General features: G+C 45.7%; 2 protein-coding genes and 1 non-coding gene across 4 annotated transcripts; 1 reads left to right on the top strand and 2 right to left on the bottom strand.

Moving 5' to 3' along the window:
• The first annotated feature begins 3,380 nt into the window (after positions 1-3,380).
• TRNAQ-UUG (transfer RNA glutamine (anticodon UUG)) lies at positions 3,381-3,452 on the top strand. The gene has a single exon. It is a non-coding gene; the product is annotated as a tRNA-Gln (tRNA).
• Positions 3,453-4,209: 757 nt separating this feature from the next.
• LOC127291881 (uncharacterized) lies at positions 4,210-9,722 on the bottom strand. The gene is made up of 10 exons (XM_051321198.2): positions 9,203-9,722; positions 8,998-9,118; positions 8,319-8,404; positions 7,714-8,113; positions 7,506-7,606; positions 7,353-7,419; positions 7,053-7,280; positions 5,736-6,185; positions 5,096-5,168; positions 4,210-4,590 (listed from the first exon to the last, which is right to left on the bottom strand). Exons 1-10 carry the CDS (start codon positions 9,583-9,585, stop codon positions 4,340-4,342), a joined length of 2,160 nt encoding a protein of 719 aa, XP_051177158.1. The 5' UTR covers positions 9,586-9,722; the 3' UTR covers positions 4,210-4,339.
• A 2,642-nt stretch (positions 9,723-12,364) lies between these two features.
• Positions 12,365-17,185, bottom strand: LOC127291880 (uncharacterized). 2 transcript variants are annotated; one of them, XM_051321196.1, is made up of 10 exons: positions 17,029-17,185; positions 16,846-16,924; positions 16,619-16,721; positions 16,221-16,364; positions 15,524-15,582; positions 14,750-14,817; positions 14,608-14,659; positions 13,859-14,062; positions 13,168-13,770; positions 12,365-12,876 (listed from the first exon to the last, which is right to left on the bottom strand). In XM_051321196.1, exons 1-10 carry the CDS (start codon positions 17,088-17,090, stop codon positions 12,661-12,663), a joined length of 1,590 nt encoding a protein of 529 aa, XP_051177156.1. In that variant the 5' UTR covers positions 17,091-17,185; the 3' UTR covers positions 12,365-12,660. The 2 variants fall into 2 exon arrangements, with proteins under 2 accessions (XP_051177156.1, XP_051177157.1); XM_051321197.2 differs by having other exon boundaries at positions 16,615-16,721; positions 17,029-17,081.
• Positions 17,186-17,729: the final 544 nt, after the last annotated feature.

Below are 17,729 nucleotides of genomic sequence, written 5' to 3'. Positions count from 1 at the left end.
CCAATATACCAAAGGGTAACCTAGCTGATGGTTGACATTTGTGAAGACAATCAACGGCCCTTAGGTTAGAAGAAGTCTCAATTTGCTTCGCGCTAGGAGAGTTGCGGGAAAGATGTCGAGTGGTCATTTTGTGTGCTACAATCTCGATTATGTATTCTCAAGTATCATGCTCTTACTTGGTCTCAATACGAGATGTGGTAGGCGATAAATGCTTGTGTGATCATGCACAACATGTTCATCAAGAGTGAGCGTAAGTCCGATTCGTTTGATGATCCCCCGTATGATCACCATGGTCCTTTTGCCGCTATTGAGCACTAGGTACCGACGGGGTTTGCTGACTTTCTCTCATGCATGCCGAAATCCGTGACCTAGATGCTCATTCGTAACTACAAAAAGATCTCGTACAAGGAGATGCCGCTTGATGAGGTTGAACTTCATTTTATTTTAATTGTTTGAATTTTTATTTTTATTTTTAATTACTGTAAAACTTATATTTGATTTATGTGTTGAAACTTTACTAGGCAATACCATGGTTGAGTTTGCAAAAAGGAAAAAAAACTACTAGGGGAGACCGAATGGGACGCGGCTAGGCGGATGCACACTCCAAACACGCGCGTATAATTCAGCTCATTTCCCCCCCTCTCCCCTCTCTAGCAGCTACAGGGTTTGAGAGTCCGCCGCTTGAGGCCGGGCCGCCCTAGGGCCTCCTCCGCCGGAATAGCCGGCCGGAGCTGGTCAGGGATAGGCGCCGGAGTAGCTAGGAGTAGCTGTAGGTTTAGATCTAGCAGTCTTCTTAGGTCCACCCCTGTGGAGAATGGCGATATGCCCTTGGGGGCTTGGTCACGGCGGAGCCCGAGCTGCTCCCGGTGGCTGTTGGTGGTGTGGCTGCTTTCTGCGGCGCTCCGGTGGATGGAGCCAGAAGCGGAAGGCGGCGGCGCTTCCTCACCCCCTTCAATAAAGCTCGTTGGCTTCTCCCACGATCTGGACGGATCTGGCCGAGATCCTCCCTTTCTTCGCCATCATGGAGGTGGAAAGGAAGCTGGGGGTCAAGGTGATGCCGTTCTTGGCAGATCGCCGGAGAGGCGGCCTGGAGCAGAAGATCTACCTCGTGCGCAACACATGGCGACCGAGCTCGTCGCCATGATCCTTGGCCAGCATGGTGGCCCATCCTCAACCTCCAGATCGGAGGCCCTCCGATTCATCTGCTGGAGCTCGACGCTTCCAGAGGACCAAGTGGTGCGTCCCCGGTCTTCTGGTGGTTGCCAGCGGCTGAATCCTCTCGTCGGCGTGGAGTATTCGAGCATGCAGCTCCTAGAGCTAGGCGGAGACGCCTGGAGCTCGCCGGCGACCGGTGGCAGAGGCACTGTCCTCGATTGCTTTTTCTCATGTAATTTTATGGTGCTTTCTGTAAAGTGTGAGGTCCTTATTTCAAATAGTAGGTTTGTTAGGGCAAGAGATGACATAGGACTTCGCTGCAATTTGTACCTGCCACATGTGTATCAATGAACTGCTCCTCTGGGGTCGCTGACCCCACCTTGTGTTCAAAAAAAAAAACACGCGCGTATTTTTTTTTTGAACACGAACATGCGCGTATTTGGAACGACGTCTGGAGGTGCGATGATGCTCTAATTTTTTAACGGACTAACTGGTGATGCTGAATGCTGGTTGGACTTTGCACTGCTGGATTTCTGGGCTCTCATTGTCATGAGTGGCATGGCGCTTGCAATTTGCCAATTGCCACGATGAACTTTCAGCTGGCTTCCCCATCAACACTTTTTTGGTTGAGGGCATCTCCAGGGCGCGACGCAAACGGACGCTGAGCGACCGTTTGTGTCCGTCGTGACCGGAAATGCGTCTGGCACCACCTCCAGCGGGGCGATGCAAAGTGATCGGGCCGTCCGCGGAGACGCAAACCTGGCCCAAATATGCGCCAGGTTTGCGTCTCCGCGGACACTCGGCGGTCGCGGAAAATGTCCGCCCGGTCCTCGCACGGGCCCGCGTGGCGGCGCGGCACCGCTTCGTCTTCCGCGGCATTACTTCGGGCGGCGCGGCCGCAGCCTTTGCCGGGCCGCGTTAATGGCGTGCCTCGGCTTCCGCGAGCGTGCGCGGCGTCGATGCATCTTCTCCGCCGATCGCACCGAGGCGTCGCTTCGGCGTCATGCGGCCGCGTTAATGGCGATGCCTCGCGTGGCTCGCGGCCGTCGCCTACCTCTGCGCACGTAGTAATGGCGATGCCACGCGTGGCGCGGCCGTCGCCACGCCTCCGCGCTATATATACGGGGCGCGAGCATCTCATCTCTCCCCACAAACCCTAGCCGCCGCCGCCGTAGCGCCGCTTCCTCTCGCAGATCCACCATGAGCGGCGCCGAGACGCGGCCGGGCTGCCGCGCCTCCACCTCCACCTTCACCTCCCACTCCACCTCCTCCGACGAGTTCGACTCGAAGACAAAGACGGCGACCTCATCGACCCGGTCGGGGACGCCGCGGCCCTGGCACTCGCGGCGCAGAAGCGAGGAGGAGGGCGGCGGGCCACACGGTGTTGGACGCCGAGCTCCGAGCAACAGCCAACGAGCTCGCGTGGCTGCCGCTGCAGCCCGAGGACTCGACTCGGAGATATCTTGGTCATCCGATGACCCTGATGCGGCTACGCCGGAGGAGAGGGCGGCGGAGCAGCGGGCCCTCGTCGAGTCTTTTGAGACGCTCAAGGACGAGGCCGCCAACGCGAGGCTGGAGCAGTGCCTGCAAGAGGACGCGGCGGCGCACCGAGCCATAGCGGCCGCGCGGGAGGCGGCGGAGAAGCAGGCGACGGAGCGACGCAACGACGGTGCCGGCCCGTCAGGAAGCAAGTAGTCTATGCCTATGGATCTACTTTGTATAGTTTTTATGCATTTTTATGTACTACTTTCAATGTTTGTACTATGTTGCAATTCAAAAAATGGGCCGCCCCGGTGGGAGCACACCTGAAACCTTAAGCAGACGACGGACAAAATATGTCCGTGAGCGGCGACGCAAACGACATTTCGCGTCCACTTTTCAACGTCGTCAAGGCCTGGCCGATGGAGATGCCCTGAATGCTGAGGACCCATCCATGGATGATGGATCAAGTGGCACCCAGATCCTGCATCATGTGTCATTTTTGTCATCGCTGGCGTCTCCTGCTGCATCGGCATCGGAAGCACGTGATTGGGGCTTGTTTACTGCTAGGTTTTATGAGGCCACCGCTGTTATTTGTACGGCTAGTTCTTATAGGAGCAGCCACTAGAGAAACTTGTCCAGCCTAGATCCAGTGTATCAGAAGCAGCAACTGGGAAATTGTCCAGCTTAGATCCCCGGAATGGTATTGTTATGTATAGTTGAGTAACGTTTTACCATCACAAAATGGTTTCGTAGTGTAGTGGTTAGCACTCCAGACTTTGAATCTGGCGACCTGGGTTCGAATCCCGGCGAGACCTCTTTTTTTCACCACCTTCGAGCTATTTTTTAAATTATGCATTGTCTCCCCCCACTCAGAATTCTGTACTCTTTTTTATTTTTCACACAAAGTCGAACTATCGACTCATTTCATTCACCACTTCATTGACCCTTTCTTGCACGAGATCATCAGTTAACATCAACTCACGCTTGCAGCCATCGAACATTTTTACGACACCTGCCAAAAAAAGAAGCACGTTCGCATCTAAACTCCAGCCGAGTTACTATTCAGCGACAGAAACAGAGAGTCGTAATCGAAGCTACGCACAGAAAGGCACAACAATTCCAGCTCAGAAAAAGAGAAGCACAACAACCGGCACCACTCTCCGGCTAAGGGTCAAGCAGAAGCAGCCAAGGAAAATCTATCAGGTAGGCAGAAACACACAAATGTACTCCCTAATGTTCCCTCGTTTTTCAACGCTCGTGGGCTTGAAAAAGTCAATTCGCCAGAAGCTTTGAACCGGTGCAGAGGAACTCTGATAAGAATGATGTCCTCTCCTACCACACGCACATTTTTTTAGTTTCTCACCAATGGTTCCCCTTCACAGTTGATTCCACGCACCGATTTGATTTTGACCGCGGCAAGGAAGTTGACAGTTCTAGAGACAGCTCAAGTCAAAGTCATACAAAAAGACGGACAAACTCTTGTTTTCAGAAGGACAAGAGAGCTCTGACATAATGGGTTAGTTTAGTTAGTCGTGCTTGTGTTAAAAAGTTTGGCTTTCAGACTTCCAGGCAGGAAAAACTTGGCCAATGCATTCCATTACCTTTTATGTACACAGTTTTACAGCTCCAGGACGACATCTCCAGAAGTTCAGGCTAGCTGGCTAGCGAGCTACGATGAGAGGGAGCAACCGGCCCTCAACGTTCAGTACTCGACCCAGTTGACGTCCAGGTCCTTGAGCTTTAGAAGCCACTTCTGCGCGTCAAGAGGGGAGCTCGGCTTGTCCAGTTTGCTCGGGTGCTTGACTGCTGCTGTGGGGGGCGGAGATTCAGGCTGCTTCTCGCCGTCAGAGTCCGCTGATCGCTTCCGAGGCCGTCTTGGTTCGAGAGCGAGGAGCCGGGAGACCTCCTGTATCCCGCCCCACTTCTCCAGCGCCCGAGCGATGTCGTAGCGCCCTGGCAAGCAAGAGCGTGGAGAGCGTTTAGAAAGGAAGTCTTGTGATTATGGATGAGTAGAAGGAATTAGTGGCACTAGCATGACACAGACCCAGGCCACAGCCCACAGGGATGTTGCTATCATCAATGTGACATATATTAACTAATAATGCAACTTGGTATGTGGTCAACTTGTGTATCCATTAATTTTAGCTTACACATCTGGAGTGATCATGGACCGAAACCATAACAATGATTGTAGAAAACTGAAGATATTTGGTGCTAAAAAGTGAGCCGTCCCAGGTATGTTAAGTAGTACCAGCATGGTCAAAATTGTGCCAGATGTAATGCAGTGGCATTGCCACGGCTGTTCTGACCATATAAAAGTTTGTTTAAATGGGTTGGCCATAAAAAAGACACATTGAACAATTTAACAGCCAAAATGGGGTGCCAACCGTAATCATCACTAGTAAGAAAAACGATCAATTACGCATTAAACTTGGTCTAGCCAGAAGTGATCAAGTACCTGCCCTCTCAAAAGATTTTCTACTTGGCATGTAAGAAGGGTCCATCCCCCAGTTCTTCTGGAATCTCCTAATCTGTAAGTAATGGCCATTGCGAACGTTAACACGTGACCACATACTGGACATGCAATAAATAAATAAAATTCAAACATAATACAATAATTATGTCACACAACGAATGGAGTGCTTGTTGTAATTATCTTTGCTAGCAATCTCACACAGTATTTTTTAAAGAAATTGTATGGAGAACATTTTCAAGAAATGGAACAGCATTATAGCTAAGAAAACTAGTCCCATAGGCTACTAGCACAAGGCTAGTAGCATCATACTCCCTCCGTCCCTAAATAGGTGGCGTATAAACTTAGTCAAAAGGTCAATGTTTCCAAATTTTGACTAAATATATTTAAGAAAATATCAACAACTATAATATTAAATAAGTATACCATGAAAATATTGATATTGATTTGGTATTACAGATCTTCATATTTTGGTATATATTCTTGGTCAAACTTTGAAAACATTGACTTCTTATGTAAGTTTATATGCCACCTATTTAGGGGCGGAGGGAGTATGATGCTAGTAGCCTTGTACTAGACCGGACATCTAAAAAAGTAGAGGGAGGTAAAACATATTCTGTCTTACCTCATCTTGCAAGTTCTCTAGATTATCCCAATAACCTCTTGGTTTCCGATTTTTATAAGAAAGGGCAAGGTTCATTGTGCTGGCGATCTTCCTGAACCCACCCATCCGTGTTATTGCCTTCTCAATATCAACTCTTCCGTGCGTCCGAAGATGTTTTCTCTTAGGCATGAATCCATTCTGACCATATTTTGCAATAAAAGTACCAAGTTCAGATTTGAGGACCTCGATGTCCTTTTGCAGGCCTGGAACTTTTGGTCTCATCTTCGTAGAACTTGAAGAGCAATCTTCAGATGCTTGCTCTGTTCGCCGCCCTTCTGCATAATCAATAGCAACAGTATCTGGATTGGTTGGCACATCAGAGTGAACTGTAGAAGTGCCTCTCTCAGCTTTAGCATTTTCAACATAATCACGGATCGCACATAAATTTGACGGAAGATCTTCGTATATGACCTGAAAAGGATAAAATGAAATGTTCTGGTTTAAATTACCCAAAGTCCAAACATGATTAAATTTCACAAAAAGTCATTCATCAAAGCACCAAGTACATTAATGCTAAGAAGACAATGCATGAATTATGATCTGCTTTTATTAAGACGAAAGAAGAGTGCCAAAAATTAGTCACAAGTTCTTTTCCTGAACAGTGCAAGCCGTGCAGTCATAAGTTCCCAGTGCCCTAAAAAGCAGACAGTAGAAATGTGTTTTAATATATTCAGTATGGTGTTTGCACAGTGAGGATACCTTGTGACAAGAATTCCTTCAAACCCAATTATTTGGATGCCAGTAACTGAGATGTTTGTAGCTAGCAAGCTAAATTATAAAAAAATCCCTTGGATATTTTTCAGAGAGAACCTAACATGTAATTATTATTATTATTATTAAGGGAACGAAATACTAATTCTTATTCTTGAGAGAACCAAACGTGAATTCGTAAAGATAGTGCATACAACCTTATACTGGCTCAAGAGTATAGAGATTCATTCAATTCATCATTTGCCAGGAATAACCTGTGACTGTAGCTGGTGAAAGATACAAAATTAATGGGTAAAAGAAGAAAAAGTAAAATCTGTCACATGAGCATGATAGTATATTCAGCAAGATGACACACCTACAACAAGTTTATTTTCTAAACTTAAGTCACCAACAAAAAATACCAACTATGGTTTATATAGTTATATGCCCCAGGTTACGTAAGTGCTAATACAGTTCTTCCATCACAGAAAAAATTTAGAAGATTGGGGCACATAAATTCCTTTTTCGGTCCAACTTTTCTACCTCGTAACAATAACATGTATCACAACAAAACAAAGTTGTGCATACCTCTTCAAGGATAGACTCGGAGAGAAAGGTATCCTTATGCATCTTAGTCTCGACCATATACTTCAGCAGCGTGTGCTGATCTCCAAGCTGTTCGAGGCGCCATTTTCCTTTAAATGAGTAGAAATCCCCCTCGACTTGCTCAAAGCAGATCTCACGTTCAAGTTTCTCGCGAAGATCCATAACAACACGAGCATGAAGAACCATGTAGAGTAAACCTTTGCAGCCCTCCTAGAAACTAATAAATCTGAGATGCTGCAGAACTAAATAGAACATCAGATAAAGCATTAAAATAACTCCTACCTGCAATATGCGAACCTTGTTATTATCACGAAGAATAATCCGACTAATAGCCAGGTTTGGTATAACCCTATGAGATAGCTACATTAGATCATAGCTATGTAATGAAAGTAGACTATGTGCACTCCAAATAATGCAGAAGATAAAACTACTTACTCGGGCAACTTCTCATATGCTGTGAGTACATCCCATACTTCTCGAACTGGTGCTTTCACGGTGATACTTGCAACAACACACCTGTGAGCCCCTTCATGTTCCTTCACCCAAACCATTCCACGGGGGAAGCCAATCTTCTTAGTGTGCATTCCATCAAATATGAAATTCCACGGATAAATCTTTGATAGATATAAGCTTAGTTAGTTACCAGGAGGCCATCAAATCGTCGGAGATGGATCTCGTCTACTACGCAAGGCCTATCAAGCCTGCATACACTTCCATATACACCCCATTTCCCATTCAACTCAGGAGGAGGTGGAGCGAGCACACCACCAAAGCCGGTAGGCGAAGGTGCTTCTTTGAACTTACTAGAAGAAATGTCATCATTCTCGACTACTGGACTACGGAAGTTAAGTGGCTTGGACTCTGCACCCGTAAATTTTGTAGGTCCAAATTTATGGTTCTCTAAATACATTTTTTCAGATCTAAAAGCCAAGGCTGTAAGATTCACAGGGAGATCTGAGCTTATAATTCTCTCAAGAAATATTGCTGGGAAATTGAATCTAGGTATCACATTAACTTCATACAGCAAAATTGCACTAGCAGACCTGTCACAAAACAAAACAGGGGTTATATAAGACTTATGAGAGGAAAAACAAATTCTGCTAGGAAAAAGCATTGAACAAGGAAAAGTCTTAAGGATCCCTGATATCAAGATATTTCAACATCCGGGCAGTAAGCATTAGCAAAGTTAACGACTATAAAAATGCACTTGGCATGAACAAGACAACAAAATGATCACAGGATGCACACCTTGGACCAGACCGGACAGTCCATTTCCCTTCGAACTTCTTAAAGTCGCCATCGACCATGGAGAAGTGGAGCTCTCGTCCATTAACCTGCACGGCAATTGGTACTGAACAGCTGAGTAGGTCAGGTTACATAGCTAAACATATAACTAGAAGAAGAAGGGAGACCATTCATCGTTGTTACATTCATTAGATACGATTTAACAAGAACGGACATTTGCAGCAACACTAACAGAAAAAAGCCGGTTACATGCGTTTTCATGTTAGGATCAAATTAGCTGATCATTCTTAGAAAATGGACAATGCACTCAGTTCGAGTGACCATGGCTTAGCTGAGATTATCCTTACTGAACCTCTATGTATGTTGTTTCCTTACTGTAAATCAGCTGGGACCAGCATCTAAGTTGCATTTCATTCTACCTGATGCTTGGCGATGAATGAGAAAACATGTACTAGTAAATCCTGAATTCTGACTAAGTTCATTGCAATTTCATGAATACTAGTACGAAAGAACGGTGAAAACCAAACATATGCAGATTCTGACTAAACTGCGTTCACTAGCCAGTACCAAACCAACTGAGGGAAAATGCACTTGTAACGCCTGAATTGTGACTAAGTTTTTGTTGCAGTTTAACAGTTATACTACTAGGAGTAGGGAATTATGGTGGAGACTGATGACTTACTGCATCCGGAACCTCCCGGAGGTCGAGCACGACGCGCGCCTCGATGTGCCAGTAGAGGGCCTGCTGCAGCCCCCTCTGCTCCAGCCATATCCTGCCCTCGTGCGGGCACGGGATCCTCCCACTGCACGCAGATTAAGCCATTCAGTTCGCTGATGGTGAAGGGGAGGGGAACTGCAACGGCGGGCGGTCGCCGGGGAACGCGGACCTGTGCACGAGGTTTGGGACGAAGTCGGCGAGGCGCTCGTAGTCGGTGATGATGCGCCACACGGTGTCGACGTCGGCGGCCACGGCCACGGACGCGAACACCCGGCGCTCCCGCCACGACACCACGTCCACGTCGCACTGCACGCTCGCCCCCGCGCGGGGCCCGCCGCCCCAGCGCCCGCCACGGTACGTTCGCTGCTGCTGGTGGTTGTCGTGGCGGTGGTGGTCGGCGCCCCAGTGGTCGCCCGTGGCGGCGGCCGCGGCGGCGACAGCGCGCTGGTGGTGGTGCCGCGCCGGCGCGCGGGCGGTGCCACCGGAGCTCGCGCTCGCGGCGGGGCTCGGGACCCCCGGGAGGAATGTGGCGGGGGAGACGAGCGCCCGCATGGCTCCCCGCGGCCGCGTGCCCGTGCTTGCGGTGGGAGTGGATTGCCGGGGAAGGAGGGGACTCGAGCTCACTCCAGCCGCTCGAGCGGGTGGCTCACGGAGCTCCAGCCACTGACATGCCCGCCGTGTCGGTCACGGATGGCGACGCCGGCCGGATTGATTCTGCCGCGGCCATGTGTGGCGGGAAGGCGAGGAAGCAGCGTGTGCTGCCACCTGTGTGGCCTGGTGAAATCTCGCGGGAGAAAATATCCACCCAGCTTCTCGTTCGACACGTGGACGCCCATTCTCTCCACCGGCACTAAATGCTGTGTCAGTCACACACTTTGTAATGGTGATTACAAGAACATCCTAATACGATAGGAAAAAAGAATGAAATCGGATAAGGTTAACTGGTATAGTGATCAAGAGTGCTCACAATGATATCACAAGTCTCGCCTCGGGTATTCATAATATCGTGAAGCAATAGAATACCGCGAGTGTTATTCGTGCACATACCGGAGCTACTATGGATGTCACGCTCCCGCTATTGGTTATTGGTCGGAAAGAGTTCCAGAGCTACGTGTGAGTGACAGAATCTATTTGGGTCACACGCTAAATGTTCTTTGTCCGTATAATACTTAAATGCATCAGAGAATTACTGAAAGTGTTTCGACAATGGTTCAGAATTTTAACTGAAATAAGAATAAGAGAGTGAAGCATCGGAACTTCGGAAGAAGGACCGGAGCAGCCGAAGAGGGCAAATCCTATATGCTAGCCCAGTTCGCGTTTTTTTTCTTTATTCTTTTTTTTATTTCCCGTTTTTTTTTTCTTTCCTATTTCTTTTTTATTTCTTAAGTTTATTTTTGCAAAATGTGCATTTTAAAGATTTTGAAAAATTAATATAAAATGTTCAAATTTTAAAATGTTCAATCTCAGAAAATGTTCAAATTCGAAAAATATTCAAATTTAGGGAAAAACAAATTTTCAAAACATGTTCAATCTAAAAAAGTTCAAATATTTAAAATTGTTCAATTTTAAGATTTATTCAATTTTGAAAATTGTTCATTTGCAAAAAATGTTCAATTTTAAATTTGTTCAGATTCAGATTTTTAAAATATTTTCAAACTTTATAAAACTTGTTAAAAAGGAAAGCTAAAGAAATAATACATCAGAAAAAAGGAATTACCTGTTTTGGGCCTGGCCCAACAATGCTCCGCAGGGTGTGTGGCACCTTTTCCCGCACCGAGCGGGTCGCCGTATAGGCACTCCTGGCAAGAGGGCCAACCGCCGAGCCAACCCTTGGAGGGTTCGGCTGGGACCCTTTGGGGCCCATTAGGGTGGCTGGCTAGGGTTATCCCCAAGGGAGGCCAGCGGCTAGGGTTTGTGGCGGGGGGAGAGGGGAGGCACCGCCCCCACCCCCTTGGTCCCTCCTAGACGACAAAATTTAGCTAGTATGTGTCCCTAGCTGAGACGACGATGTTGTGGTTCACTATGGGTAGGCAACAAAACTAATGAATGAAAATCGAAAGATCGAGACTGAATCTAAAAAGATCGACACCAAGAAGCCTAATAAATAATTGGGTAGAAAATTTTAAATACCGAATTAGGGTAACTGAATCTACCAAACTAACCGAACTTTACATGAGACGGTATCCGGAACTATGTGATGTGCGTGAATTGTTGTATTGTTGAATTTTCATCAAACTGCTATAGCGTGGTTGCGTTTTTGTTTGGATTGTGAACATCTATTCACACCAACTGATAATAATATACACACTGAAAAGTGTCCAAAATGTAGTTAAAATATTGTTGTTTGTGTACTAAATATTCTCGAAGTTTTGTGTTGGCAACATCGAACACGTTGTTTGGTCATGACTGAACCTGAATTAATTGGATACCGAATTTGAAAAAGACCGAAATACAATGGCCGATCCGATTTGTCGGTCATGATTGAACAAACCCTTAGGGCTCGTGGTGATTCCGTCCAAACCAAGCTAGGGATTTTGTGTTCATTCAACAGAGGAAATTACACCCTTCACAATGGTGTTACGGATCAACCAATATGATCACGAGCGGAACAACTTGAACTTACTTTGGTGGGGTGGATACCCTTTTGGATACCAATTTGCGACGACCCCTTATGGGAATCAAGCTTACTTTGGTGGGGTGGATACCCTTTTGGATACCAATTTGCGACGACCCCTTATGGGAATCAAGCGCACAAGGTGTTGCCAGAAAGGTTAGAACATGATGAGAGAGAAAGGGAGAAGAGGTGAGGAAAAAAGAGAAGGTGGAATGGGATCACAGAATTAGCTTCTCATTCCATATGTCATTCAACATACGCAAAGAGTATTTATCATCTCTTTCACAAAAAAAAGAGTATTTATCATCTCACTGTCTGACTGGTGGGCCACAGGTGGCAACACCTTACTCTCCCTGACACATCGGTCCCACACACCTTCAAGTCCACTGTGCCGAAGGCGGCGACTGGCGGGAGCGCGGGACCTCAGGGTGTTCTCCATGGAGATGGAGCTTCAAGTGGGTCGCAACGGTGGGAATCAGGAGTTATCGTGCTGCGGACTCTGCATTCTGGGTCCAGACCGGTAATGGCCCATGAAATGGAGCAAGTCTAATCTGCAAATGGGCCACAAAAGCACGCTCACACAGTTTTCTTCAAGACGAGATGCACAAAGATTTCCTCTACGAAAAGATACACAAAGATAGTGTAAGGCAAAATATGGCATATATATATCCTCTATAAAATATAGCTTGCATGCAGCTCAAAATGGGAAAAACAGCATTACCATGCAAAAAACATATATCCCGGCATCCTGCAGCCCATTGAAAATACATATACTCCGTAGCATTATTGTTTAGAGAACCTCTAGTGAAAGATAACTACTGAACATTGTAACAACACCAGCAGATCTAATTTTATTCAGTAGTACTACTTTTAAATTCTATCCACTCTAACGTTTCTGCACTAAATATACTCGATACAAAGTACAAACTCCAGTGCACCATACTAGTTTAGAACTGAACATTTAAGTACAGTACTGCAGTGACAGTGGGCATCCATGAAGTAAGACCTGCTGCCTAAGAAAACAGAGGCGATTTTCTGTCACCCATTGCGTAAGAGATGATGTTCCTCTTCAGAGGCGATATGAACTGGGCACCATGGAACGCGGCGGCTCGCAAGACGTTGAGGGGCCCGAAATCCACAGAGTACATCTTCTGGAAGCCATCTAGAACTGCTGCCATTGCAACGTTCGCAGCCTTCCGGTCCTTCTCGTACCGACATAGCAGAGATAGCTGACAGGTGGGGAAAAGTCATGTCAGTTTGCTGTGAATCAGGAGCAAGATGGTGTTTACACTAGACTAGCTACATTATGCCATATGAGAAACAATGCGCCCAGACAAAGAAAGCAGGAGTCACAAAAAAAGATGATTAAGCTGCTGAATGGCCAGTTCTACATCTCTTGCTTGCACTTAACTAGTTCCTACGCAATGGTAGTAACAGTTGCCAGTGGTATCTGAAGAAATCTAACCACAACACAGCATTCTTAGGTACTTGGTTGATTCAGAAGATAAGTGGGTACTTACGTCTCCAATATCAGCACCAACAGAAACACCTTCAGAAATAACGTTTGCTAAGGCAGCTGCATCTCCAAAACCCAAGTTGACGCCTTGCCCGGCCAAGGGGTGAACTGTATGGGCAGCATCACCAACTAGAGCTAGCCCTTTTGAAACATAATCATGGGAATGCATCAGTGACAGTGGAAACGCCATTCTATCGGAGATCAACCCAATTGCTTTTGGTGGCACTTCAAAGCATTCTTGTGTAGATGCTGCAGTATCTCCAATGCCAGAAAACAACCTTTCCATGTAACGGTCAAGGCTACTAGAGTTGGGATGAGGACCATAACCAAAATCCAGTGCATGGTTCACTGACTTCAGAAATTCTTCAGGGCTAGTTGACTTATGGAGTGATGCCTCCTCCGGGCTCATTGTCCACACTATATTGCTGAAGTTGCCACCTATCGGAAGTAGGGCAATTGGACCAGAAGGGAGAAACCTCTGCCATGCACAGTCATTCTCTGCAATATGCTCCACTGTACATATAATCGCACTCTGAGGATAACTCCACCCAGATGTTTTTATGCCCGCAGTCTGCCTTATATTGGACTTGGAACCATCAGCTCCTATCTGTTGACCATAAGTTTACATAAGCAGTTGAAGGCAGTGAAGAGATACAAAGGATCAAATGAATGGAGAAGCAGATATAGGAACTTACCACCAACTTTGAATATAAAGTATGTCCATCGCTTAGGTCAAGTTTAACCAAATTACTACGACGTAATGCCTCTGAAGTATGACTGGTGTCTGCTTCAGTTGATGGCGACTTCAGCCCTACTGTTCCTTGTCTACTCTTTGACGGGAAAGCAAGAGATGCCAATCGGGTAGGGTAGATCATCTTTTCAATGTCTTCCTTTTGCTCCTGATGAGGCCAACATCTTAAGCATCAAAATAAGGTGACTATTTCGATTAAAAAGAAGTCAGCTTACACCATGAACACATCAGCTGGCTGTAAAACACCAAACTGTGCATTTCCATGAGTTATGTTCTTTGAGACTCATATGATATGTGAGATCCTGTTATTCCTTATGAATAAGACTATTAACATATATTTCTAAAATAAGACTATTAACATCACACAAAATAGTAGTGTGTGCTTCATGACCAACCGTTCTAACAAAAGCGTATTGTCAGTAACTAGGTATTGTGTACAGCTAATAAATTCTAATGCATATGAATTAGGTGTCATAAAAGCAAGTACATTGGTCTTACAAAAGCTTCTTATACAAGACTTACTTCGCTCTCTTGAGCACGTTGACTGTAAGGTTGTGTACATTATTCAGCAAGTTTCTAAACTAGGAAACAGACCATTTGCATGGAGTGGGATAGTATTAAACAACTTCAGACATCAGAATTAACATCTAGATACGAATCAAGATCATCCAGAGATCAAAGAAAAAGACAAACCTGTAAACGTAACAAAAGTGAGTTGCAAAGCACCTTGTTCTCCACCACACATCTAAACAATGCAAAAACAAAGCAAAATGTTATCAATCAATCCAAGAAAAAGCTGGATCAGGCAATTACAGCAGCTTCCCTTAAAACATACCCAAGATATTCTTTGCACACATCTCTTGCATTGTACCTCGTATATCCTAGTCCAGTGTAATCCCATACCTGTAAGTAATAATTCGTCCAAATTGCAATCAGTACTTGCGCTGAACACCCACTATCTAAGCAAGAAACTGTTGCTCTCATCGTGTGCCAACACGGCAAATAAGATGGAAGAAACTGTTGCTCTTGTTGCATGCAAATGAACGAATAAGAAAGAAGTAACTGTTTCACTGATTGTTTGGAAGTGCAGCAAATAAAAGAGAACATGGCCAAAGGTAAAGGAGACAAGTGATAATGCCTGCGCATATGGTTGGACAGTTTCCATACAAGGATCACATAACTAGCCAAATATACATAAATTGAACCCATATAATAAGTAGTACCATTTGGGCTAGATAAAAGATGAAACCATATTATAAGTGCCAGTTATGCTAAGCTTCAAGTGATCTATTCTATCCAACTGATGAAATGGGCTAGACAAAACGCATGCAGAATAAGGTACAAACACAGTGTCACTATCTTTTACGTTCCATACTTCCATTTGGGAATTGAGTGGGAATGCTTTGAAAGTGTGAAGTATAAATTGCATGTTAAATTTGTACAGCGATTGATTCAATAGCATATTCAACTCGGTTCACTGAGATTAATGCATGAATGAAGAAACCTACTACAAGAAACATCATTGACTTGTCCAGAGTCTGATCAAGCACAAGCAATTGTACAGAAAAAGGTAATCACCATACATATGAAACAAATTGCATGCCATCACCTGCATTTTGCCAAAGAAAGCGTGCCTTTGCTGTAGAATATGCTCCCACGCACCAATATCTGCCAAATGACACAGTACAAGTATGAAAAATATGTCCTGTTATGCAATATTATCGCTAGTATCTAAACTAGAAGTAGCTCCAAACACATGATAATAAATGTTTAAGATGCTAAACTTCTCAAACTACATGTTGTCAAGTTTCCTATTTTAACTCCCAGTACTCAAAGAATTAATTAAACGTATGAAAAGACCCAACTGGTAGCAACAGAAAAGGATTGCTGGCCATACATAGATTAGCAGGGTTGGTTGTACCCACATGGTTGTGCTTATTTGACATGAAGTTTCAGGTTATCACTCACTAAACTTGACAAGAAATGCAGCGCGCAAAGCAGAAGCAGGTTATGAGTGAGGTGGTTTAAGGTTGTAGGAACAAGCTAGTGTTGGCATAAATGGTTCTTCAGATCAACTGTCGAACCCAATAATAGGGAATACGGCATTATGATGAGTGCTAGGCGCATATCAGTTAGCTAACATTGCCAAACAGAAGGTTAAGAGTGAGGTGGTTTAAGGTTGTAGGAACAATCTAGTGTAAGCATAAATCGTTCTTAGGATCAACTATCAAACCCAACACAAGGGGTCGTCCTTTTAGATTTGAAACAAGTAAATGTCGTATCGATTTTAGATTTACAGATGTTACCTCTGAAGAAGGAAATGGTTGCAGGGGTAACAGTGCTGACCCTTGAATCAGGTACACCATCTTTCTTCAGATAACCTCTCGACTTCAACGCAGGATTGCTATCGATGATGGCGACCCGCAGATGCTTGGTCAGTGGCATATTGGCTGCATGTAGGGCAATTCAGGCATGTGAGAAGCTTGAACATGTAAGTAGAAGTCGGTGCTTCTAATCAACTCGCCTGCACTACCAACAGAACCTCGCATAGAACTACCAACAGAACATTCTTCCAGTGGTTTTCAGTTTGCTTTTGTTACTAGTAGCTAATGTTGTGGCCTGGGATAACTAGGCAAACACACCTCATCACCCCACAATTCACAGTACAAGAGAAACAGAGGCACACCGAGACAGCAATACCTACAGAGTGCACAAGCAACGGCCAAGCCCACCATGCCTCCGCCGACGATAGCCACGTCGAGCTCGTCATCCCCAGGTTTCACGCCAGCAACGTTCGCCGGGGCGCCCTACATGTTCATGTACAACCACCAGCAATTAGGAACGAGCCCTTGACCAATCTCGCAATTCGCAGCGCCCTGAACGCCATTTTATCTGAACCCTAGGGAGGGGGGAAACGAAGAGAAGTGGTACCTGCGGCTCGGTTGCCCCCGGAGGCGCGCTGGAGAAGTCCCTCGCCGTCGGCCGGATCCAAGTTGCCGCCGCGTAGCATCTGGTTTGGGGGCAGAGTGGGAGGACGCGGAAGAGTTTAGTCAGGCCGGGGCAGAGCAGCGGACCGAACCGTGGAGCGAGAGGAGGGGATGGAGTGGGGCGCACCTTGTTCTCCGTAGCAGGGAGTGGGCGGCGGCGGCGGCGGCGCGCGCCGGCGTGGGCGCCATCAGCGAACGGCGGAGGGAGAAGAGGCGTGGCCCTCCGAGGGTGCGAGCTCAGCAGGGGTGGTTTGGGTCCGAGCCTCCGTGGTCGGTGCGGTGCGGCCGTGTGCCGGGACGAGCTGAATTAAGTGCTACTACTAAAAAAAATAAAGGATTAGAAAGGTTTCTTTAGGATTTTAAAAAGTCTAAAACCATTTTAGAATTTTTGATAACCTTTGCAGAGGTCTGTCGAAATTTAAAACCAAAAATTTAAAAATAAATCAAGACAGTTTGGTCAAGAATTATTTTGGTTTTAAATTAAACAAGGGAAGAGATGTTTTGTAAAACCCTATAATAATTTAGCACGGAATAATTTCTATTGTCGAGTCAGATTTTCCCATTGCTTAACTGATTTGCAACTTTCTGTTGTTTCTTCTCTACAATCAAACACTGAGACGAAGGAATCCCTTCGTATCGAGCGCATCATCAAGGTCATGGCACACAAGGATTGACGTAGACTCACAAAGGGCGAGTTAAATAAATATAATTTACACTAAATTTTATGGTCATGTGTAACTTATTTTATTATTATACACCTTCCGCATTACACATCTTAGCAAAATTAATCAAATATGAAATTTTATTAATACTAACTGTATCATTCTT

The sequence above is a fragment of the Lolium perenne genome, chromosome 4 (assembly GCF_019359855.2).
Source record: "Lolium perenne isolate Kyuss_39 chromosome 4, Kyuss_2.0, whole genome shotgun sequence".
NCBI lineage: Eukaryota > Viridiplantae > Streptophyta > Magnoliopsida > Poales > Poaceae > Lolium > Lolium perenne.
The sequence above is the reverse complement of the archived record's forward strand: the minus strand, read 5'-3'. Positions and strand labels throughout refer to the sequence as shown.